Source organism: Lycium ferocissimum, chromosome 2 (assembly GCF_029784015.1).
Source record: "Lycium ferocissimum isolate CSIRO_LF1 chromosome 2, AGI_CSIRO_Lferr_CH_V1, whole genome shotgun sequence".
NCBI classification, from domain to species: domain Eukaryota; kingdom Viridiplantae; phylum Streptophyta; class Magnoliopsida; order Solanales; family Solanaceae; genus Lycium; species Lycium ferocissimum.
Window position 1 is genome coordinate 59442898 of NC_081343.1, and position 24791 is coordinate 59467688.

Here is a 24791-nt window from a genome sequence, read left to right on the forward strand (position 1 = left end):
GAAGCGTTAAAGGACTTAACCCCGCCTTAACAAAGTAGTTTTGTCACTCTTTTTTTTGGTTGGGGTGTTTTGGTTCAAATGATTTTTTTTTTTTTTGAGTCATTTTGGTTACGGACTCTTAATACTATGGGTAAAATGAAAAAAAAAGAAATTGTTTTGTCTTGATATGCTAAAAGTGATAAGTAAAAGTGAAAAATTATTTTTAGAATACTGGACAAGTACAAGTGAACGGAGGGAGTACTCTCTAATCAATTTTACTTGCCATTCTTAAAAAGATACATGGTAAATCAAGAAAAAATTTATTATCTGTCTTTATTTTTATCCAATAGCTATGGAGAGAGATTAATGTGGTGAAAAAGTATAGCAATGTTAAATTGAGAAAAAACAATAGCTAAGGATAATTTAGTCAAATTACCCTTTCGTTAATTGTTTTTTAAGGGACATGTATAAAAAAAACTCCACAAGTAAAATGGACCAGAAGGGGTAATATGTAATACTCCCTTTGTCTCAAATTATTTATCGTGTTTCTTTTTTATATGCCCTTAAAAAACTTTAATTAAGAGAGGTTTTTAACTTTTTATCCTTATCTGTGTATTAAGTAGGAGCTCTTTTCGTTGAATATTTACTCAATAATTAAGGCGTTTGTAGTCTTCAAAACATAAGTACTACTAAGGGGAAATGGATTTAAAAAATTATTTGTCTCGAACTTCTACAATAACAAATAATTTAGACACTATTTTTAAAAATAACGACAAATAAGTTGAGATGGAGGGGGTATACTTTAATTTTTATTCCGAATTGTTAAACTTAAATTCGTTGATTCAATAAAAATATCAGGTGCAAAAATGTAATTACAATGTTGATATTAACACAAAAGAAGACTCACGAAATTGAAAACTATTTATGCCACTTTCGCAAAGTAAATGCTGTAATTATCGTAGGAATAGACTTTGATCAACAACGAATAAAATAATGGTAAATTTCATAGATAGTCACTTAACTATTATTTTTTTCATAAAAGTCACTTAATTATTATCTAACAAAAAATTCATTTAATTTTTTATTTTATTTTTATAAAATTCATTTAACTATCATTTCTAACACAAAAGTCACTTAACTTTGAGTATACTAACACAAAAGTCACTAAACTATTTTCCGGTGTCACTAAACCACTTTACGGTGAATAACGTATATTTTACTCTCATTTAAAAAAAAAAATCCATTAATTAAAAATTACTTAAAAAGGTTAACTCGACCCAAAAAATTTACTCCCTCCATCCCATTTTATGTGGCTCCTTTCGAATTTGTATTCAAACAAGTGTTTCTTTAACCATAATTTTTTCATATATCTTTTAAATATTTTGAATTGTCCATTATCGTGACTTATAGTATTTTTTACATAATTTCTAAATATGTACATTTTATTTCAAAAAAAATTAAAGATCACATGCCCAAATTCACGGTCAAAATTAAAATTATTTTGACTCAAAATTTGAACAGTGTCATATAAATTGGGACAGAGTAAGTAATAATTAATTTTGGGTCGGGTTGAACCTTTCTAAGTAATTTTTAATTTATTTGATTTTTTTCTAAAAAAGAGAGTAAAAAATGAGTTATTCACTGTAAAGTGATTTATGACACCAGAAAGTGATTTAGTGGCTTTTGTGTTAGAAATTATAGTTAAATAACTTTTATGAAAAAAGTAATAGTTAAGTGACTTTTGTGTTAGAAAAGTGATTAAGTGATTTTTATTAAAAAAAATGATAGTTAAGTGATCATATGTGAAATTTACCCAAAAAATAGCTACTAAATCTTTTACAAAGAAAACGAAATGAAGAAACTCCCTTGATAAAATAATTTCGACAATATAAAAAAGTCCTAAAAATGGCATCCATCTGTAAACGTTTCTTATCTTAGAATTTTGTTTTTAAACTATTTTTTCTAAATTTTATTTTCCAATTAGTATTTGTGAAAAGGGGCAGACTAAAAAAATCAAAATCATCATATATACCCTCCTGTATATTCTGGAACCCACCTTCATATAATCTCCATAGTTGAGTCCAATACCAAGAAACCTTCATCCATGGCATTTGCTCACTACTTGCTAACAGTCCCAGCTGATACTTGTAAACACTATTCTACTACTTCCATTTTTTCTCGCCCCTTTTCGTCTTCTTGTACTTCTCTTTCTTCGCCAAACTTCAACACTCGCAGGCTTTCTAAGAGTGTGAAAATCGGCCACAAAGGTAATGCTTTTACTGAAGAAATTATGTATTTCAGTAGATTGCTAATTTGTTTTTTTCCTAAGTACTTCGTGGATAACGTTTACTAATGTGGAAATGTTCAATTTAGTGATGGTACTTATTGAGTAGAAAGAATTGAAATCTCGTGGTTTTTAATTTGAAAATCTTGCAATTAACTACCCAACTTCATTGTGCTTGCACTGAAGATGAATTTTGTATTATGCTATGGCCAGTTAACTTCGGCGCAAATTCACCATGGCTTTTCTTGGGCATTTGGCACAAAAGGTCTATAGTATAGTTGAATTGGATTAGGCCAGTTTGACTAATCTTTGAAGCTAAATTGGATTAGGCCAACTCAATATTTTAAAATTAAAATTTTGATATTCAAAAACTATACAAGAAATACTATAAGTTGCAATTCTTCTCATGTCAATTTGATGAAATACATTTTATAATGTTGGCCAAAGTTAACATAGTTTGAATCTCGAAAAGTGAAAGTGTCACATAAATTGTGACATAGGGAGTATTATTTATGTGCATTGTTTTGAGCAACGTAGCTTCCCGACTCCTCCGTGCCCCTAGCCATAATACAAATAATGGTCTATACTACCCGATGAACCAAACAACTCTGTTTCAAAAGCGTAATCTATAGAGTTATATGGAACTTTTAGTTTTATAAAGATTTTCTGTTGCTTTGTGGAATTTCTTGGGAGAGTATGCGTCCTATCAGAAGTGTTTGATCAAACATATTATCTACATGGAGAACAATAATATCTTCAGTTGTTACTTAATGTCTAATTTTCGGAGGATTATGAAAGAGTGGCTAATCCAATCATACCATTGTGGAAACATTTTCTTTCTGTCATTCAAAATTTGGACTTTGGAAACTAATTGTTGCTCATTTCTCCAGCATCTATTAAGGCTCAAGCATCTGAAGCCAGCTCAGCTGCAGATGCTTTCACCAACTTCAAGCATGTACTGCTTCCAATTACAGACCGGAATCCTTATCTCTCTGAGGGTTCAAGACAGGTCTATTTCTTTTCTACATTTTCATCCGTGCTTAGACAAATCAACCCTTGCTGTCTTTCTCTTAATTCTGTGGTAATTATGGATTTCCCCAACTATGTGAGCCTCTTACTGTGCATTTCTTTTTCCAAAAAGTATTAGTTTCATTCTCCAAGTGTCATATTTGAATTAGATGGTATGGCACCTTTGATGAAAGATTGCGGGATCGTATATAATTCTTTTATGTGGTGAACTTCATTCACCGTAGCAGTGACAGGTTTTGATTACATATTAGATGTTGTTTGCTGTAGCTGAAGACAAAAGTACAGTTCACCTCTGGATGACAATGGGGCGGGGGAAGCTTTAAAGGTGAGGGTTCGGGTGACTCTTAGTAGGAAAGCAGCAGGGGAGGGGGGAGATCTACAGTTCTTTTGAAAATTTATAGTGAGCATGGTGAGTGAAGCAGATAGAAGGAAAATCTAATGAAAAAAAATTACTGTTAGAAAAATAGAAGGCATCTTAACATAACACGGTAGAAAGGGCAAGGTTTAGTGGGTTGTAAGTGCAGAAGAAAATTAAATGGGGTGTGCTGGTGGGGTTAGACTTGCTATCCTTATGTAGAGTTAACCTCCAATTCAACAGTTTGAACTAGTTGCATGGTATAATCACCAAAAGTAAAGAGTTGTAAATGCTTCAATAAATGCTGGGCCTTTTAGTTCCTCAACACTTTGGTTATGAGAAAATATATGTATTGGCTAATCGTGGAACACATTATGCAGCCTGTATCAGTTTCTTTTTGTCAAACAGCATTATATTTTTTTTTGCCGTCTTTCTCCCCCTTTCTTTTTTTGAACATTTTCGCCTAGCTCAGTTGATTTCTTAGTGGCATATATACTTTTTCAAAAACCTTATAAAGTAACTTATTCTTGGTAATTTATCAGGCTGCAGCAACTGCCGCTGCTATGGCAAAGAAGTATGGAGCTGATATAACAGTTGTTGGTACGTATATTGATGTCCCAGATGTTGGGTGCTATTGGTTCTTTCAAAAGCTAAACTACAGAGATGACTTTCTTGGTACAGAAACTTTTAGTGGTAGATTTCAAGGAATCTAGGTCTTTATGGTCTTTGCAGTTATTGATGAAAAGGAGAAAGAAGCACACCCTGAGCATGAGACCCAACTATCGAGCATCCGGTGGCATTTATCTGAAGGTGTGTATTTACTATTTCTTTATCTGTATTTATTTAAAAAGCATAAACCAGTTGATGGATTGTGATTTAAAAGTGCAAGCTAGATGGGTGCACTAGACTTGCAAGGCAACTGGCATTTTGCATGCAAGTCTGTAACAGGATAATTTTGGGGAACTTTCAGTATGTGGCTTGTACATGAGACGGATGTTTCAATCTTATTATGATATGGTTATCTCATTATTCTGCTGTGGAGATCCGGTTATGTGAGTCTGCAATTGGTTGTTTACATTTGAGTTGGTCACAACATCCTAGTATGTTGAGATTGGAAAGTTGAAACATGTTCTGTTTGCTTATATGTTGTATATGCTGCATAACTGTTTTGGCTGCATAACTGTTTTGGTCTGCGTCTCATAATACTAACGACTATGAATTAGTTCCTCATCCTTAGTTTTACATGTCATTTGGTATATTTGCTGATTGATATTCGCAAACATTTGCATAGGTGGATATCAGGAATTCAAGTTGTTAGAGAGGCTAGGTGAAGGAAGCCAGCCAACAGCCATTATTGGGGAAATTGCTGATGACATGAACTTGGATATGGTAATTATGAGCATGGAAGCTATCCATTCCAAGCATGTCGATGCAAACCTTCTCGCAGAGTTCATCCCTTGTCCTGTATTGCTTTTGCCCCTTTGAAGAAGAAATGTATCTGAAAAGCCAGTGGTGCTTAATTTTAGGATCAAGGATATTAGCATTAACTAACTTGAAACTTATTACTATCTTCATCGATCAGGTCTCCTATATTTTGACCTTTTAATTACATTCTCTGCTTCATTGACCATAAAGACAAGTTTTAGATTTGTGATGACTGGTACCAGAATGAAAAAAGGAAGCTGGTTCACTGCAACTTAATCGTGAGAAGACATAGATGTCGTCTACTTTTTAGGTGTTAGTCTTGCTCAGCTTGATACTGGTGCATTACGTTTTAACTCGTATCTTGGCTTTATTTCTTGATACTGATATCATCATACAAATGAAGAATTAGCTAACCACAACGAAAAACTTGTTTCTAGATTAATGGTGTGATTATCATGCTTTATTGTTAAATCAATGGATCAGCTGTGCCTATAAATTGTGAATTATCATGCTTGACTACTTGTGAATTTTAGTTAGTATTTGCTGTCTAAATTGATAATAATGTAATATCTAATGTTGGTGCTGCCGTGCTGGATTGCTGGTACATCACGTTTGATTCATATCTTGACTTATTTCCTGATGCTGTTCTATCTGTCAGTGAGCAATTAGGCTGCTCACCGCAAGAATTTCGGTTTTGTTAGTAATGGCGTGCTCTGCCATCTTCAAGACCCTCTATCCCCAAAAAGACTATTTCACTCCCCAACTGTTTATCCGACCCCCTTTCCTTAGCGGTTCCAAGTAATTTGAGTTCTCATCATTTCTAGGTACTGCGGAACTAATTAGAACTTAGAACTGAAGAAAAATCCAGAAAACATTGATAGATCCAAATTGAGTTTGATATTTTACACGCCACACAAATTGAGGGACAACAGAAGGAATTCAAGGCCACACAAGAATGATTATCACTACTTTAGTTCTACCATTATGCTGGATAGATAGCATTATTAATGGTTAGACTTAATTCAAATTGGGTTCGCTGTAGTAGGAGTTCAAAGCTGCTTTGGCTGCGTGAGCTCGAAGAACTTGTTGGTGATAGATATATGCAACCATTGCTCCCACAAGGGGTCCGACCCAGAAGATCCACTACAAAAACAGATTAGGAAATGTATGAGATTGATTAGCTCTAATGAACCTTAATTAAAAGACTAGTTAGGTAGGTTGATTTAGAATTATCATACGTGGTCATCCCAAGCTGTTTTATCGTTGTAAATGACAGCAGCTCCAAAACTCCTAGCAGGATTGATGCCAGTGCCAGTGATGGGAATGGTGGCTAGGTGAACCATAAACACTGAGAATCCAATTGGCAATGGTGCTAGTACCTGTGGACAAACAACGAATCAAAAAAATTATTTTTAGTAAGAATCAAACGTAGGGGTAAGGTTTGTGTACATCCTAATTGGGAATGTTGTTGTTTGTTGTATTACATTAGTCTTAATCTTGGTAATTAGTGCTCCTGCAGTCCTAAAAGACAACAGAGGTTGATGAATTTATTTATTTTCCCAGGACATTCATTAGTTTTCCGATCCAATTCGCAATCCACATGCATCTCTTAACCTAATGTTTCTATTCTTGACTTATAGGTGAACCATAAACACTGAGAATCCAATTGTTGTTGGACAAACAACGAATCAAAAAAATTATTTTTTAAGAATATTAAGGTTTGTGTACAATTGGGAATGTTGTTGTTTGTTGTATTACATTAGTCTTAATCTTGGTAATTAGTGCTCCTGCAGTCCTAAAAGACAACAGAGGTTGATGAATTTATTTATTTTCCCAGGACATTCATTAGTTTTCCGATCCAATTCGCAATCCACATGCATCTCTTAACCTAATGTTTCTATTCTTGACTTACGGTTGTTCGTATTACTATAGTTTTACAGTTTTTAATGCGATGAATGGATTCAAAGTTACATGCTGGATAGTTTAAAGAATTTTTTTCATCAGTGTAAATTACTATAGTATTATTTCTATTTTACCAATCAATACTTATTACGAACAGTTACATATTGTGGCTTTTTTGTTTTGGTTACTGATATGCGTTAAAAAACTAATTATAACGGTGATGTCTGTATCGGTTGGTGCCCAACTCGACGCATATTTATTGTCTTTCATCAACACAGTTATCGGGTAATTCTAGCGACCAAAACTTAGCCAGATTAAAAAAGAAATCACATAATGTGTGTTGTTTTTATTAGGATTTAATCTTATTCTCCCAAAACTGTACACGCTTTACTAATTACTAGTCTACTCTGTCGGCTCCAAAATGAGTAAATATTTCTTGATGTGTATACACTTTTGAACATTTTATAAATTGCGCAAAAGTACCAAACAACTTAAAATTGTACACCCCTTATTAATTACTAGTACATTCTGTCTGGTCCAAAATGAGTACATATTTTTCTTGTCGTGTATATATATATACTTTTAAACATTCTATAAATTGCCAAAAGAATCAAACAACATTCTAAAAAAAAAGGTGGAAATATTACAAAATAGATTAAAGTTATACAGGCTTACATAAATAAATTTTACATAATCAATGTAATTTAATTAACTATGATAGGTTATTACTCCCTATGTTCCTATTTATGTTATAATCACAATAATATTAAGAAAGAAATAAAGGCTTTTGAGAGTTGAGACTTATGGTCCTAATATATCATTGTATTTGTGTGGCTATCAAAAAAACTTAACTTATGGCATTAAACATATCATAACATTAGTGTGGTTATAAAATTTCTCGTTAAGATATACAAGTATAAATCTAATTGTTTCCAAATTAAAAAATGTATCATATTTTTTTATAAATTAAAGAATAAAGTATCATATAAATTGAAACAGATAAATACTTTATATTTAGGGGAAACTCACCTAAATGTACCCTTCGGTCAACTGGTTTACCGACAAGGGCGAAGTATACACTACCTATACACTACCAGTGAATTGTATATAGGTATGTACTCCCTCCATCCCATAATAAGTGTCATCTTAGCTAAAAAAAATTATCCCATAATAAGTGTCACCTTAGAAAACCAAGACATAAATTGGCTAGCTTTTTTCAACTCTACCCTTCGACAAAAACTGCCAAGTTAAAGTAACATCTAAATGATGATCGGAAAAGCAACATTGTAACTTGATATTGTTGGATTCTGAATGACTATCAAGAGGAAAAAAATAATTTATTTTTATTAAATGGGGTAATTTAATAAAACTTCATGACATTGCATTATTGGTTTCTTAATATGCGTGTTTTTTGTTAAGATGACACTTATTAGTTATTATGGGACGGAGGGAGTATATTATATATATATATATATATAAAGTATATACTTGTATATATTTTATAAATTAGATGGTCGAATGGTATTTGATTAGAGTATTATTTTCTGTTGGTGTGCAAAAAACTTAAAATTTGTGGGTAAATTAAAATAGGGAAGAGACTTACGGGGATGTGGGAATCACGTGCTTTGCTTTTGGCGTCGGTAGCGGAGAATACGGTATACATTAGTACGAAAGTGCCAACGATCTCAGCACCCAATGCTACGCCCCTTGAGTAGCCATCTGCGACGGTATTAGCACCGCCGCCCTGCCTGTTATAGTCATGCTTCATCAACCCTTTAACTATACCCACGCCGCATACGGCTCCTAAGCATTGCACCACCATGTACGCCACTGCTCTTATTAATGACACCTTCCTTGCTAGTAATAGCCCAAATGTCACTGCTGGATTTATATGCCCACCTATACAGCGTTAATTAACCACAAAGCATATTAGTGATAAATTGTTGTCAATGTTACTCCCTTCAAAATAAGTGGTGTTTTTACTTTTTTATTTTGTTTCAAAATATGTGGTGTTTCACATAATCAATAAGGCATTAATGTTGTTCTTCCAATTTTACTCTTATTTAAATAAAGAGAGTTTTAAATAACCGAGAAACAATAAAGAGCTATTAAAAAAAAATAAGATAGTATTTACTAAGGATAAGTTAATAAAAATACATCTCACTTTCTAGTAAGGAACAGTTTTCTTAATGAGTGTGCCCAACTAAAAATACCACTTATAGTGTTTATGATCATGTTTACTCTACGGTTGAAGATGGTACTGTGAGTTCTTTTTTAGTCGCATTTAATTCTACCAATCTTTTGTTAGTACAGCAAGATATTTTGGACAAAATATGTCTATTGTGGTCCTGTACATGGAGGTAGAATTTATGAACTTTTAATGAAAATTTGTCCGCTTGATGTGTTGGCTCCACAGAGAAAAACTTCACAGTTATCACATCTACAAGTGTGAACGTAAAGTGCTTCATATGAGAATCAATTAGGTTTATCTTCAAAACACTAAACAACTTCTAATGAGAATTAATTAGGCTTATCTTCAAAACACTCAAAACTCTGTGTTAGTCTTCGTGGTTCCCTGCAAAGTTAGCTTTCCGGTGAAAAAAATATCTTTTCCAGTAAGAGTTATTCCGTGGAAAACAAGGTTTCTCTGTTGGATCCAAAGCTTAACAGTTATCATATCTACAAGCGTGAACTTAAGCTACCTCTTATCAGAACTAATTAGGCTTTTCTTCAAAACACTCAAAAATCTGTGTTTACTGAAAAAAAAAATTAACTTCGTGGTCCTGATCAAGTAAGCTTTCCGGTGAAAAAAATATCTTTTGCAGTTAGAGTTACTCCGTAGAAAACAAGGTACTATAAAGTTAAGTGCTTTTGTTGATATTAAATTATATAAAAAAACAAAAATTATTGCAGATGAATTTCGCTAAGTTGAGGGTCCATTTGAGAAATTTACGCTGTGTTTATCATGTTAATACTCTATAAGAAGGTTATTTTTCAATCTGTGACTTGCTAAGTATACTGGAAGGCAAAAGAAACTTCTAATTCTTATATCTATTGGAGTATTTAACAACACGCAAAGCAATGGAGATTTGACAAAGTATGCAAATATTGAACTTGAACTTACCACAAGACACCCTCTTCAAAGTTTAAACCTCAAAACTTACAATTCTGTGGTTAAGATTTTTAACTACCATGTTGTTTCACACCGTGGCAGAGACACTCTCCTGCTGGAAGTATCATTCAACACCGTTGTGGATGTCAGCGGTTCGAGTCCGCTTATCTCGCGAACTTAGCAGATATATACAAAGTTTTATGATAGCACTTAACCTTTTTTATTCAGCAGTTCGATCTTTGATTTACCATTCATGGTGATTGATAAGATCCATTCATTTAGCAGCACCTTAGGATGGAATATAATAGCCTTAAAAGTGAATAGTGAGGTTCAAGCGATCGAGTAAACACTACGGTGGATACCAAAACACCCATAGAAGAGGAAGGGTATGGTAGTCATCAAAATACTTCGGGAGTTAAAAATAAGCATAGATCGGGCAACCTTTCAGACTGATGCGGAGTCCATGAGCAGGCAAAACAACACCACTTTTTGAAAAAGGTTCACAATTATATATGTAATTTTTTTTAACGAACATTAATGTATACACTCATAATAGACCGGCACTTCTTGAATTGTAAGGTCACATATAAGTTGAAATGTAAAATAGAGAAAGCAAACATGAGCTAGAGATGAAAGTGAGTACCAGAAATCCCGGCAGTGCAATAGACAAGAACAAAAATCATGCCACCAAAAGCCCATGCAATACCAAGAAGTCCGACGCCCTCGCATGGACCAACTTGTTTCTTGTGGCCAATAACAGTAGCAACGCTAATGTAGAGGAAAAGAAGCGTTGCAATAAATTCAGCAATCAGAGCTCTGTAAAAAGACCAATTCGTCACCTCTGCTATATCAAACAGCGGAGCTGGTGGTGGTTCCACATAATCTTTCGCCATATCGCAGTTCTGTTTTAGATGTGGTGTAGTGAAGGAGAGTGATGGCTACCTGGTATTTAATTGAATATAGCAGCTAGCTAGCAGCGAAAATGAAAGGTGCAAGAAAGGTTGTGTGGTTACAAGTTAAAAGGAGTGAATAAGTCGACGCAATCAAAAGGCAACAACACATGCAATCCCTATTTGGACACTATGGCAAGAATGAACATTTACGTAAGATCCAAAGTTCCAGTGTGACGTTAATTTGTACCAAATTGGCTCTACGATAACATGATTATATAGGAATACAAATCCTCTGTTGGGAGGGAGGGTAGCGTATGTGGTCCGGGATGTACCTGGTCCGATGTAAAAGACACTAACAACCTGCTAAAGTGATTGAAATTTATAGTCTGTTTGGTCATGCTTCTAAAAACAGCTTATTTAAAAAAATATTTTTTTTAAAAGATTTTTTCAAAAGGAAAAAAAGAAAATAATCTACTTTGGAAAAAATTTAAAATATCTCCGAACTTATTTTGGGTCAAAAATACCCTCCCATCCTTAAAGTTTTCAAATATACCCACGACTCGACGGAAATTATTCGCCAAAATAACCCGAAATCATTCTTTAAACTGCTCCATCATTTAAACCCGACTAAATAATAATATAAGATCCCCTTATTCCCCTAATACGTAGGTATGAAGCTTGAGAGAATTGGGAATAAGGGGATCTTATAGGTTATTATTTGGTTAGGTGGGTTTAAATGATGCGGTTTAAATAATGATTTTGGGTTATTTTGGCGGATAATTTCCATCAAGGCAGGGGTATATTTGAAAACTTTAAGGACGAGAGGGGTATTTTTGACCCAAAATAAGTTTGGAGGATATTTTTAGCCCTTTTTCCAAAGTAGAGGGGTATTTTTGACCCTTTTCCCTTTCAAAAAAATATTTTTGGCTAAAAGCAGTTTGTGTTTGGCCAATTAATTTAAAAAGTACTTTTGAGCAGCAATTAGTGTTTGCTCAAGCTTTTAAAAAGTGCTTCTATATGTATTTTTCTCAAAAGTACTTTTCAAAAAAGTGATTTTGGGCAAAAGCTATTTTTTGAATAAAAAGCTCAAGCTCTCACATTCCCCAAAAGTACTTATTTTCTCCCAAAAGCTTGGCCAAACACCTCACTTTTTTTAAAATAAGCACTTACTGAAAAAAGAAGTACTTTTGAGGAAAAAATAAGCTTGGTCAAACAGGCTATTAATCTCAAACTAATAGGTATCGACTATAAAGATTCTTTTTTCATTGAGTCTTATTTTTCATTAGGCTTGCATGTATATATTCAAGAGATTTTAGGTTTTTAGAAACGATTTTCTTTCTTGTGATTTTAGACAACATTCAGTTATTATAATTTCACACTTATAGTTATAAATCATTTTGTGCATCTAGAAGGCAACGTCATTTAACGATAGTGATCGTCTCTCACATTAGCTTCGTTATGGTACTATATAAATGTATTTTAGGCCCCGTTTGGACATGGTTTCAAACCATGTTTGGATATGCAATCTAGATATTTTAAGTTGTATTTTCTCTTATAGACAGAAATAACCCACAAATTGTGAAAAATATCAAAACATTCTCAATTCTTATACAATCTTACCAAATGAACAAGTCATAGTTCATAACAAAATTAGTACACTACTAGAAGACCTTTCTAAAAAATACAACATCAATTAATCAAACTTTAGTTCAATAAAACGAAAATTTAACATGAATAGTAATGTAACTACTTTCTTTAATATAATCCTCCCACATAAATTAAAGGTTGGTAGACATAAGTAAAGGTTGGTGGAAGTTAATGAGATTGGTAAATGATTGATGGGGTAATTGTTAAAAATATCTACCAACTTATGGGTCTTTTTTTATAAAATATAAACTTATGGGCTAAATTTTATATTTAAAGAAGTTCAAACCATGGTTTCAAATCCTAAATCATGCCTTTTTAGATGATTTGGGGTTTGAAACCATGAGTGAAAACGCATTTTCAAATCTTTGAATTGGGGTCATGACTCATGGTTTCAAACCTAATATTTGAGCTTGTTGAACCAATTCGGTATATTACATATTTACCTTTCTTTTCCATATGACTACAAAATTTCTAAAAATGTGAGTACTCCCACTCCCCTCCCAAATTCTTTTAAGGAAAATATAGTTGTACGCCCCAATGAAAAGATTTTGTCCCACACACGCTAGCGGATCTAGCACATATCATGCGAGTTCACGGAACTCAGTAACTTTTGTACAAACCTTGTATGTATATCTACTAAAAATCAATGAAATCACTGTGAAGGTTATTGTTATATATATATATATTAACTTAAGATCGCATTAGAAATCCGTAAAATTAAAATTCTGGATCCGTCTCTGCCTATTGATTCTTTTCTACAATTAGAAAACTATTCTATTCTATTCTTTTCTTCAATTAGGAAACTATTCTATTTTTGTCGCTACGATAAAAGAGTGTTCAAATTGGCATAGGCTATATAGATTTTTTTCCATTGTGCCTTATTTTTCGTTAGGCCTACATGTATTATATCCTTGAAGATGACTTTCGTCCTTTTGATTTTAGACGACGTTCCATCATTGTAACATCTAGCTAGAAGTCTGACGCCATGTAACCGTAGTGATAGTCTCTCACGTTATTAGCTTCATTATATTACAGTACTTTAGAAATCCATTTTAATACTTGATCTTGTTGAACCAATTTTGCATCACATATGTACCTTTCTTTTACATACGTCCACTAAATTTCTAAAACGTTATATAAAAATTATGAGTACTCCCACTCCCCTCCCAAATTCTTTTAAGGAAAATAGTTATACACTTCATTCAAAAATATTTTGTAGCTCCACGGATTCTTTTCCTCAACTAGAAGACTATTCCATTTTTGTCACTATGAGAAAAGGGTATTCATGCATTCATATATAATAGGTATCAACTAATAGGTATAGCCTATATAGTTTCTTTTTTCATTGTGTTCTATTTTTTGTTAGGTCTACATGTACTCCAAGAGATTTTATATGTCTTTGGAGACGACTTCAATTCCTTCCTTGTAATTTTAGAGGATGTTCAATCATTGTAATTTCACATATATAGATCCATCCGTGCATCTAACTAGACGTCGACGTCATATAACCGTAGTGATCGTGTCTCATATTAGCTTCATTAATTATATTGATGTACTTTATAAATCTATTTTAATATTTGAGCTTGTTGAACCAGTTTTGTATATCACATATTTACCTTTCTTTTCCATATGATTACTAAAATTTCTTAACAAATTACATGGAAAATACGAGTACTCCACCTCCCCTCCCAAATTCTTTTCAAGAAAAATAGTTGTACACCCCATTGAAAAAGTTTTTGCGGACCCACGGATTGTTTTCCTCAAGTAGAAGACTATTCTATTTTTATCACTACGATAAAAGGGTTTTCAAGCTGGTATATGTAGGTATGGACTAATAGGTATGCTTATACATATATATTTTTCATTGTGCCCTATTTTTCGTTAGGTCTGCATGTATTTCAAGAGATTTTAAGTCTTTGAAGACGCCTTCCTTTCTTGTGATGTTAGACAACTTTCGGTGATTATAATTTCACACTTACTCAGGTGCATCTATAAGTCGACATCATATAGTCTCAAAAATATGAGTACTGCCCCTCCCCTCCCAAATTCTTTTAAGGAAATTAGTTATACATTCCATTGAGAAAGGAATTTGCGGACCCACCGATTCTTTTCCTCAAATGTAAGATAATCTATTTTTGTTACTACGATAAATGGCTTTTCAAGCTGGCAGTGGCAGGCCTTATATATCCAGCATCTAATGTAATCACATCAACAAATTTGTTAACGTCAAGCTTGAAGCAAAATTCGAAAACCCATGTGGATGAACCAGCAACGTACATGTGAGGAATGACAAATAAAACTTAATTGAGGGCCTACATGTTTTAAAGGGGCCTGCAAGTTTGCACTAACAATGGAGAGAGGAAAGTTTTAAAGGGGCCTGCAAGTTTGTACTAACAATGGAGAGAGGAATATATGATACAAACACAAAATCTGAAAGAAACAAACATTTTAATGATGCTGTATTATACCTCTATGTAAAGTTGTTGGTGCACACACTTTTGTTTTTACAATTTCTCACAAAATTTTAATTGCTGCTTAAATCCAATTATAATCTCAAGTAAGAAAATAGGCCAAGAAAATAAAAAGGAGAATGCAAATTATCCTATTCATAATTCATTTGGTTAAAGGAACGATTTCGTTTCCGGAAATCAATCAAAATGTTCCCAAAAAATTGTTGGATTTGCCGAAAAATTTACTGTACTATAAATGGTTTCAGTCAGGACTAGAGCCAGGAATAGGCTTGAATATTACAGTAATTTTTACTTGTTTAGTTTTGTCCTTGTACTATCGACTAGGAGTAGCTTTAAGTAAAACAAGACTTGAGTACTTGACTCAGCCAGCTTTGATAACAATTATTGTACTACCGGGCCCCAGAAAATATCCAAACGTCTTGTAGTTGAAAACGAGTGATTTGCACAACTAAGATACTCCCGTATCATTATTTAACTTTGCTCTTGTTTAAATAAGTTTAACAAAAATAATTTGTGGGTGAATATTTGAAGCTCATGGGTCATAAGTCATAACTAGTGTCGGAATCAGAATTTTCAATGTATTATAGTATAATTATATTATGACAAATAAATATATCATTGTAATCATAATACTGTGTAATTACTAGGCTGCATAATTACTACCCTAGTAATTACACCAATTTCAATTACCGAGTGGCTTTCCAAAGAAACCCTAAGAGAATCTTTTTATTGTTTTCCTTTTTTCTTTACTAAGAGATTCAAAATATAAAAAATTATGTATGAATAAGCCAAAAGGCTTCCATATTACTATATATAATAAGTGACAATGTAGAGGGTGCTTGGCTAAGATTATAAGCTGGTCAAACCAGCTTATAAGCACCTTTCGGCTTATTTGCGTGTTTGGTAAAAATAAAAGTGCCTATAAGTCAAGTGCTTATAAGCTAAAATAAGCAATAAGCCATAAGTTAGTCTCCCCCAACTTATTATTTTTTAGCTTATAAGCACTTTTAATTTGACCAAGACTTTTACTATTTTATCTCCAATATTATTTTGTAATCTCTGAAATACCCTTAGCTTATAAGCACTTTTAGTTTGACCAAGACTTTTACTGCTATATCCCTAATATTATTTTATAATCCCTGAAATACCTTTACTCTAACAAAACTCCTAACCCTCTCCATCACGTCATTTCCTCACCCTACGTCTTTAAAAATTAAAACCCAACAACTCGTGATTTGATTGCTCGGAATTTTTATCACCGTTGAATATTTTAATTTAAGTAGCAACAAACAAAATTTCATTAATTGCGTATGCGTTTCTTCTATTCAAATATTTTGTGTACTATTTGAGTATGTTATCCTAAGGAATTTTAGTATAATTATTAAGTATTTTGTTAAAGCTTATGATTGTAGTTTTGCTTATCATAAAATAATTTATATTCATAAGAAATAATTTTATCTAATCAATTTTATATTAAAAATAATGAAGCATAAATTATTTTGTATTTAAATTAATTTGGAATTTATGTTCTTATTAGTATAAACAACTTTAAGGGTATTTAAGTCATTCTAACAGAAGAAATGCTTATCAAGACTGTTTTGCCAAACACTTCAGCAACTTATTAGTATTTGTTTCAGCAATTTTATCCAAACGCGTAACTACTTATTTATTAAATTAGCTTCAGCACTTAAAAATACTTATCAGCACTTAATGCTTATCAGCACTTAATGCTTATCAGCTACTTTAAATCAGCTAAGCCAAACGGGCACGTAATGGGTTTCGTAGGCCTTAGTTAGTTCTCAACTTTTTTTGGGGAGCTTGCTAACCAAATGGTTTGCACTTTTAATTTTGCCCTTGTATTTGATATTTATTGCATATATGCCAAAGTATATTTTTAATAAATCGAGACACTTCCAAATCTATTTTGGTAATACATGGTCCCTCAAATTAAATTTTTGCATGTGGATATGTACTTTTTCTATCCTATAATTTTACCCCTACTTTATTTCTTTATTACTTAGATTGTCACATTCAAGTGGAAAAATATAACAAAATTGAAATCCTTTAAAATGCTTCAAAAGTTGTCTAAAATGATGATGTCATATCTAACAGGAACAATTGTGACAAAGATAAGAAAATACAATAATTTTAAAGAACTCATTTACTATTGAAAAAGTACTCTGTAGATAGTATTTTCACTGGATAAATTTTAAAATTACTATTAAATTTCCCATGCTCTTATTCATTAATGATATTTAATTTGTATTTTAGAAATACAAATTTATGTATTATATCTTAACACAATTTTACAAAATTATTAGTTATGTCGTCGCATTGAGACATGATTAAATTATTTAAATTTAGTCGATCCTAACTTATTTGAGATAAATAGCATAAGGTTATTATGACGTAAATTTTACAAAATAATATTCCTCTAATACTAAGAAAAACCAAAAGAAACACCATTTCCTCGCATGCATTTTTCGAAAGGAAAAGAAAGTTTAAATTAAGAAAAACATTTATTATTTGATATTTTTAATATATTATTTAATTAGAATTAGCATCTATTAAAATAAGTTAAGAGTTAAATTTTTTTAATTTTTTGTTTTATCTTTAGTTATAGTTAAGTTCGCTAAATGTCTCAATGAAAGAATAAATATAGTGTGTATAGATGTATTTAGACCTAGGCTTTAACCATCATATTTTACTAGCATAAGTCGATGAAATTAAGCTGCTAATCAATACATACCAAAACATCTATTTTTATCTTAAACTAAATATTATAGGTTAACAAATTCATAAAATGCTAAAATGTCTTTTCAGCTTACAATTACAGTTAGTTTGAAATTGTTTTACATACTTCAAATTATGTTAGTTTACAAACATTAAGTTATATGTGCCTCTTTAATACTTATTTTTACGCAATACTTGCTTCCTCATAAACAATTCTTTTAGTAAGTTATCTAAGGAGCCGTTTGGACATGAGATTTTTTTTTTTTTTGGACATGAGATGAAATCATGTTGGACATGTAATTTGGATTTCTTAAGTTGTATTTTTTCTTATAGACATAAAAACCCCACAAGTTGTGAAAATCATCAAAACTTTCCCAATTCTTATACAATCTTACCAAATGAGCAAGTCATAGTTCATAACAAAATCAATACGCTACTAGAAGGCCTTTCTAAAAAAATACAACATCAATTGATCAAATTTTAGTTCAATAAAAAGGAAAATTTAACATGAATAGTAATGTAACTACTCTTTAATATAATCCTCCCACATTGTACGAACAATTTCTTCACGCCAAGCATGCATTTCCCGATCAAATGACCGAGAAGAAGAACCAACATTGTTAGATTTAAAAATTTATGGGTCTTTTTTTACAAAATATAAACTTATGAGTCAAGTTTTACATTTAAAAATTTGAAATCGTGTTTTGAAATCGCAAATCATGCCTTGTTGATTTGAGATTTCATCTCATGAGATGAAATCGCATGTCCAAACGCCTACTAATTATGTGACCAACTTAAATAATTAACAATACATAATTAAAAAAGCAACCATATTAAAGGAGTTGTCCAAAAAAGAACGCAACACAAATTAGTTTTTTCTAATTAAAATTTTTATGAGTACTCTTTACCTTGACTTTGGGCCCGGGCTCAGCACGGGCTTTCATGAACTAGTCTACTATATAAATACATAAGTAATTATGACCTTATTAGACAATATAATTTTTCGATAAAGTGGGTTCGAAGCTTGCGGTACCCTAGCTCCGTGGACATTTTGACTTTTATTTACACTCAAGCAACTTATGTGGACATATCACGGTACTGATCTGATTCAAAATTTCAATTTTTGTTATTCGATAAGGTGAAACTGTGATTTGACATGCATTTCCCTTGAGAAAATGTTTGAAATTTTTTTTTTGAATCAATGTTTGAAAATTGACATAATATATAAAAGAGTTTTCAGGTGGTCACTCAATTAATGATAGTTCTCTTAGAAACTCAATTTTTTTTTATTTTATAACTGAAAAATCACTCAACTATTGTCATTTTACCTACAAATTCACCCAATCAATTTAGGTCATTTCTCCACTAGATTTACGTGAAATTTTTATTTGAAGCTGAACTTTAAAAATATAAAAATTACCAATTTTAATCATTTTATTGACCCGTGCTCACTTGGCCTGACCCGTTAAAACAATATCGGTCAAATATACATATAGTGCAGGACCTTTTTAATTTACACTCATCTCTCTTATAGATTAGTGAACTGAATTAAACTAATCCATTCAACAAATGAGAAGATGATTTTAGCAGATCAATTATTTACATTTCATTGACTTTGAAATTTGAATTGCTTACAAATCTATGACACACGATTAATACATATAGAAATCTCCAAATGTCTAAGTCCTTATTGAATAAACAAAAATTGAACTTTTCAACCAGATGAACACCATGATATAGTATGTCCACATAAGTTGCTTGACAAGTTGAACTCATATATCAAAAGAGAGAGAGACTTATTGATAATTAACATTTGTCGTACTAGTTCAATGAACCTGAAATTGCCAATTCTTAATTCAAGAAGAAAGCTCTCAACCTAAACGACTCAAACTGAACTGAATTAATTAATCTATCAACCAAGCTTAAAAGAAAGCTAAAACTTTCAGTAAATCGCTTTTCTTATTGGAGAGATGAGTGTAAAATAAATAAATAAAACGGTCTTGCATTACATATAGTTGAACCATATAGTCTTAACGGAACGGCCAAGTGGAGCAAGTCAATAAAATGAGTAGCTTTTTATTTTTTAAAGTTGACTTAAAACAAAAATTCTATGTCAGCAAATCCAATGAAAAAATCACCTTAGTTGAGTGACTTTGTAGGCGAAATATCAACAATGAAGTAATTTTTTAGTTATAAAACAAAGAAAAGGACTTTCTAAGAAAACTACCATTAATTGAGTGGCCATCTACTCCAAACAAACTTTTAAAAAGAAAAAACTAGAAAAAGAAGATATCAAAAGAAATTAGTCTAAATGGGCTCTAAATTTGCAAACTTTCTTCGAACAAAGCCCAAAGGCCACATCAATGTTGGACCAATTTCTGAGCATTTTTTTGGGCGGATTGTCCTTCAAAGGCACTGGTCTTTAATTTTGGTCCCTCAAATTGGTGGTCTTTAATTTTTATTCTTCGCCTAATATCCCGAGATTAAAAAAAAAAAAAAATCGCAAGGCAGAGGTTTGAATTCGCAAGGTGCAAAATTCTACCTCAAGGTAGAGATTTGAAACTCTACCTGAGGTAGACTGCCTTGCTATTTTATTTTATTTTATTTTATTTTTAATTTTTTACTGAGCGGGAATTCAAACCCGAAACCAACAAATTTTTGGCGAAGGATAAAAATTAAAGACCACCAATTTGAGGGAAAAAATTAAAGACCACTGCCTTTGAAGGTTAATCGTGCAAATGACCCATTTGTGAGTACATCCGGAAAAATTGGGCCACATTTTGCTAGTTCAAATCAAGGTACTGGAAGTTAAGTTACATTTATTGCGCGGATTGGCCTTCAAAGGCATTGGTGTTTAATTTTTGGGGAAAGATCACGCATGTCCCCTTAAACCAAAATAATTATCCATTCATATCCCCATTATTTTCTTACCCCCAGAAAAAAATTGAAAGTATTTACCTTAAATGTCCCCCAATTATAATACCAACATGATATATATAATGAGATGGTATTATGAAGATGTTTAGTCCTCCATGATACCAACATGGTATATAAATATGGTATATAAATATACTGAGATGGTATCATGAAATATGCTTCAGACCTTCTCTTAGGGTTTGTTCAGTATGAAGGAAAACATTTTCTGAAGGAAAACAAGTTCCTCAAAAATTGAGAAAATGACTTCCCTAATCAAAGTAGAGAAAATAAGTTCACAATCTGCATTCCACCAACCACCCTACCACCACCTCAACCACCAAATCCCAACAACTCCTACAACCCCACGCACCCTCCCTCACCTACCACCCACACCCTTACCTTCCCCCTACCCCCACCCCTCTATTTTTTTTTGTTTTTTTGGTTTTCTACATCTCTCATCCCCCTCCTCCCAACCCCTCCAAAAGATATTATTTTTTCTTAAAAATAGGTTTTAATTTTTTTTATTTTATTGTTTACACAACCCACCCCCCGATCCCCGCCCCCAACACCCCAATACCCCCTCAAAAAACGTTTTGGAAAGCTTTTTTTTTTTTTGGTTTTCTACGACCTCCCTCCCCCCCCCCCACCCCGATCCCTCATCCCAACACCCACAATTTTTTTTTTTTAAAAAAAAGGGAAAATACATAAAAAACCCCTCAACGTATACTCGGATTAATTATAACGCACCCAACCTTTGCGGGCGACCTATTACCCCCCTGGCCTTATTTTTTCTGTATTTTTGTACCTTTTTTGGCTGATGTGGCAAAAAAAAAAAATTAATAGCAAGTGAAAGCAGTAAAAAAATTTTTTATATTTTAATAAAAATTTATTTTTAAAATTTTATTTATATTTTATCCTCTCACCCACCCCCACCCTCCCTTTCTTCCACATTTCAATTGTTAAAGCTACTAATTGCAATTTATTTTTCTATTTCTTCTTCTTTCTCCTTTTTCTCTTTCTTCTTCTTTCTCCTTAACCACCCCCACTGCCGCCGCCGCCGCCGCCACACCGCCGCCACCGATGCCGCCATGATTGAACATAGCCCAGAAAGGAAGAAATTGCACAGTTTGTCCTTGAAATGGCAATTTCTTCAAATGGGTGTCAATGGCAGTTTCTTCAAATGGGTGGGGCAAGAGGAATGGATTGGGGGGGGGGCCAGAACAACAGTAGAAAACACTAGATATGTTAGCCCAAAATAATTGGAGTACTTCGTTTCTACATCAATACTTGTGATCCAAATCTTTAGTGAGATTTCAGACCAATATGAAAATGGGTCTGACCCATTAAAACATAATGCCATTTCGGTGGAGGATATATTTTGGTGTTTCATTTGCCTTCAAATGAATGTGTGTGTTAATGGAGGAAGAAAATGGGTTGAATGTGTATGTGTTAATGGAGGAAAAAAAATGGGTTGAATGTGTGTTGTTAATGGAGGAAGAAAATGGGTTGAATGTGTATGTGTTAATGGAGGAAGAAAATGGGTTGAATGTGTGTGTTAATGGAGGAAGAAAATGGGTTGAATGCGTGTGTGTTAATGGAGGAAGAAAATGGGTTGAATGTGTGTTGTTAATGGAGGAAGAAAATGGGTTGAATGTGTGTGTGTTAATGGAGGAAGAAAATGGGTTGATGGATTTCTTGAAATGAAGAAGAAGAAGAAGAAGGGTTTAGTGATGAAGAAGACAAAATTAATGGTTAATTAGTGTAAATATAATTAATAAAGAAAAAATAAAAGAAAAATCAAAGGAAAAAAAGAAAGGAAAAGTGGCAGTGACGTGGCAGTGTCATGGCAGTGACGTGGCACCAATGTGGCGGAGAGTTACACACTCTCAACGTGGCAATCGGGCATCAATTTTTTTTTTTTGCCACGTCACCAAAAAAGGGTACAAAAATACAGAAAAAATAAGTCCAGGGGGGTAATAGGTCGCCCGCAAAGGTTGGGTGCGTCATAATTAATCCGAGTATACGTTGGGGGTTTTTATGTATTTTCCCTTTTTAAAAAAGAAAAAGTTTTTATTTTTTTATTTTGGTCTTCTACTACACCCCCGCCCCTCCAATTTTTTTTTTTTTCAAGAAGGTTAAATTTGGTGTGGGGTGGGTGGTGGGTTATAGTTGGAGTCCGGAACCAAAATGACCCAATAAAAGACCAAGTTAACCAAAATACCCCAAAAAAAGAATTGATACAAAAGTACCTTTAGCGCAGTAAAATACTGCGGTAAAGGATATTCCATCACTCCTTTAGCGCAGTAAAATACTGCGCTATTGGAGTCCCCTATTTTCCTCAAACAGACTCTTATTACATTTTCACACTTTTTTACGTACTTTAGCCGTATATTAATCATGCTTTGAGACTCCGGAACTTTAATATTTTATATAGAACCCTACTTATTTTTGTGCGATTACTAAGGTAGACTCAATACATCAAGGATATGCAGAAATTCGGATTGTCGTTTTAGTTGTTGAAAAGTGCTCGAAGTTCATTTTTGTTTGAATACTTATAGTCCTTAGCTTTACGTTATTTATGTTTTAGGGTTTCGTGTTATTTTTAAATTAATGTTAAACTTTATTTTGAATGTGTCACATTTTTTTTTATTATCAATTTAGGATGTGACACTTTATAAACAATAATAAAGACTAAGATAATATTTATAAATATAAATAAGAACGCTTTAAATATATAATATTTACTTAAACTGTACAAGATTATTGTATATACTAGTGGGTCCCACATGTAGTATGCTGGAGACTATCCTTAGGCCTAAGGCTCATACTATCCCCACCGCTCTCGCCATCGTCTCCATCGCCCTTTTTCCTCTTAATAACGGGGCGCTCCAAGTCATGATCATCTCTTCTTCCCCTCGCCCTTGCGCCCTTGACTACAACGTGTTTCTTCTTGGGATCTAGTCCCGCTGGCACGCTCAGACTCTCAGGCTGAGCTGGGTCTAGAAATTCGACCTGTTCCTTGTTGGGAGTTGCCACCGCAGGCGCCGAAGGATGAACCTGAAAAATATATAATAATTAGTACCATTTCTTATTTATATTGAATACAATGATGTTTGTTGAATAATCAAATCTGTGTATCGACGGGCTCCTGAGTAGGCTCATGAGGTGAGTGTGGTGCTGAATATGATGTAGTCTCCTGGAAGAGATGCTTTTCGAGGTCCAAATAAAGATGAAAAAAATTAAGTAAATATTCACCTTATATTGAATAAAATTGATTTTTAAGTAAAAAACTTACCTGTGGCTCGATGTCTCATGAGAAGACACCTCTGGCTCGGCAGGCTCATGAGTAGACTCCTGAGTGGGTCGCTCTTGTAAACTCATTGGCGTCGAACCCTGAAATATAAAAAATTATGAAATAATAAGTAACATATATATTTAAAATAAGTACTTTAAATAATCAAATATGTATTTTAAATATTCACCTTATATTGAATAAAATTGATTTTAATAAAAAGCTTACATGTGGCTCGACAATCACATGGGAAGACACCGCTGGCTCGGCAGGCCCATGACAAAACGCCTTAGTAGGTCGCTTTGGTGGACCCACTGGCGCCGAATCCTAAAATATAAAAAATTACAAAATAATAAGTAACATATATATTTAACATAAGTAATTTAAATGATCGAATAAGTATTTTAAATACTAACCGGGATTAAAAAGTCATCGAAACCAAGAATCCTGGGTCCATCTAAATTCCTCACAGGCCGCTCATCACCTAATGAAGCACGTAACGCCGCTCGATCGAAGTCATCACGCTCCTCCATGTACGTATTTTGGCTCGGCTGAAATGAAAACCTAGGTATCTCAGCAAGTAGGAGCGCCGGTGTAAATGTAGGTGATTGTCCAACTGAGCTATCACTGGCCTGGAATGGCTGCGGATGGACTAGAACGGGAACGACCTCTGGAATGGGAGCGGTCTCATCTGCCTCATCTACTAGATGGTGTCCTCCACCACCATCTAGTAGCAGCACCACGTCCTCTATG

At 33.1% G+C, this 24791-nt stretch overlaps 2 protein-coding genes and 1 long non-coding RNA gene across 3 annotated transcripts; 1 reads left to right on the forward strand and 2 right to left on the reverse strand.

Annotated features, from left to right (window-relative positions):
- Window positions 1-1976: 1976 nt before the first annotated feature.
- LOC132046408 (uncharacterized) lies at window positions 1977-5343 on the forward strand. The gene is made up of 5 exons (XM_059437033.1): window positions 1977-2246; window positions 3154-3272; window positions 4190-4247; window positions 4380-4457; window positions 4939-5343. Exons 1-5 carry the CDS (start codon window positions 2084-2086, stop codon window positions 5130-5132), a joined length of 612 nt encoding a protein of 203 aa, XP_059293016.1. The 5' UTR covers window positions 1977-2083; the 3' UTR covers window positions 5133-5343.
- A 582-nt stretch (window positions 5344-5925) lies between these two features.
- Window positions 5926-11201, reverse strand: LOC132046407 (aquaporin PIP2-7-like). Its single transcript, XM_059437032.1, has 4 exons — window positions 10730-11201; window positions 8578-8873; window positions 6311-6451; window positions 5926-6215 (listed from the first exon to the last, which is right to left on the reverse strand). Exons 1-4 carry the CDS (start codon window positions 10977-10979, stop codon window positions 6090-6092), a joined length of 813 nt encoding a protein of 270 aa, XP_059293015.1. The 5' UTR covers window positions 10980-11201; the 3' UTR covers window positions 5926-6089.
- Window positions 8987-10723, reverse strand: LOC132046409 (uncharacterized). Its single transcript, XR_009412698.1, has 2 exons — window positions 10302-10723; window positions 8987-10201 (listed from the first exon to the last, which is right to left on the reverse strand). It is a non-coding gene; the product is annotated as an uncharacterized LOC132046409 (long non-coding RNA).
- Window positions 11202-24791: the final 13590 nt, after the last annotated feature.

What these genes read in the sequence shown, in the direction of transcription:
- LOC132046408 (XM_059437033.1), top strand. Translation starts at nt 2,084, where the DNA reads ATGGCATTTGCTCACTACTTGCTAACAGTCCCAGCTGATACTTGTAAA. An exon ending in TGTGAAAATCGGCCACAAAG is followed by an intron (nt 2,247 to 3,153) that starts GTAATGCTTTTA and finishes TCATTTCTCCAG; the next exon opens with CATCTATTAAGGCTCAAGCA. An exon ending in TCTCTGAGGGTTCAAGACAG is followed by an intron (nt 3,273 to 4,189) that starts GTCTATTTCTTT and finishes GTAATTTATCAG; the next exon opens with GCTGCAGCAACTGCCGCTGC.
- LOC132046407 (XM_059437032.1), bottom strand. Translation starts at nt 10,979, where the DNA reads ATGGCGAAAGATTATGTGGAACCACCACCAGCTCCGCTGTTTGATATA. An exon ending in CACGTGATTCCCACATCCCC is followed by an intron (nt 6,452 to 8,577) that starts GTAAGTCTCTTC and finishes GTTTGTCCACAG; the next exon opens with GTACTAGCACCATTGCCAAT. An exon ending in AAACAGCTTGGGATGACCAC is followed by an intron (nt 6,216 to 6,310) that starts GTATGATAATTC and finishes CTGTTTTTGTAG; the next exon opens with TGGATCTTCTGGGTCGGACC.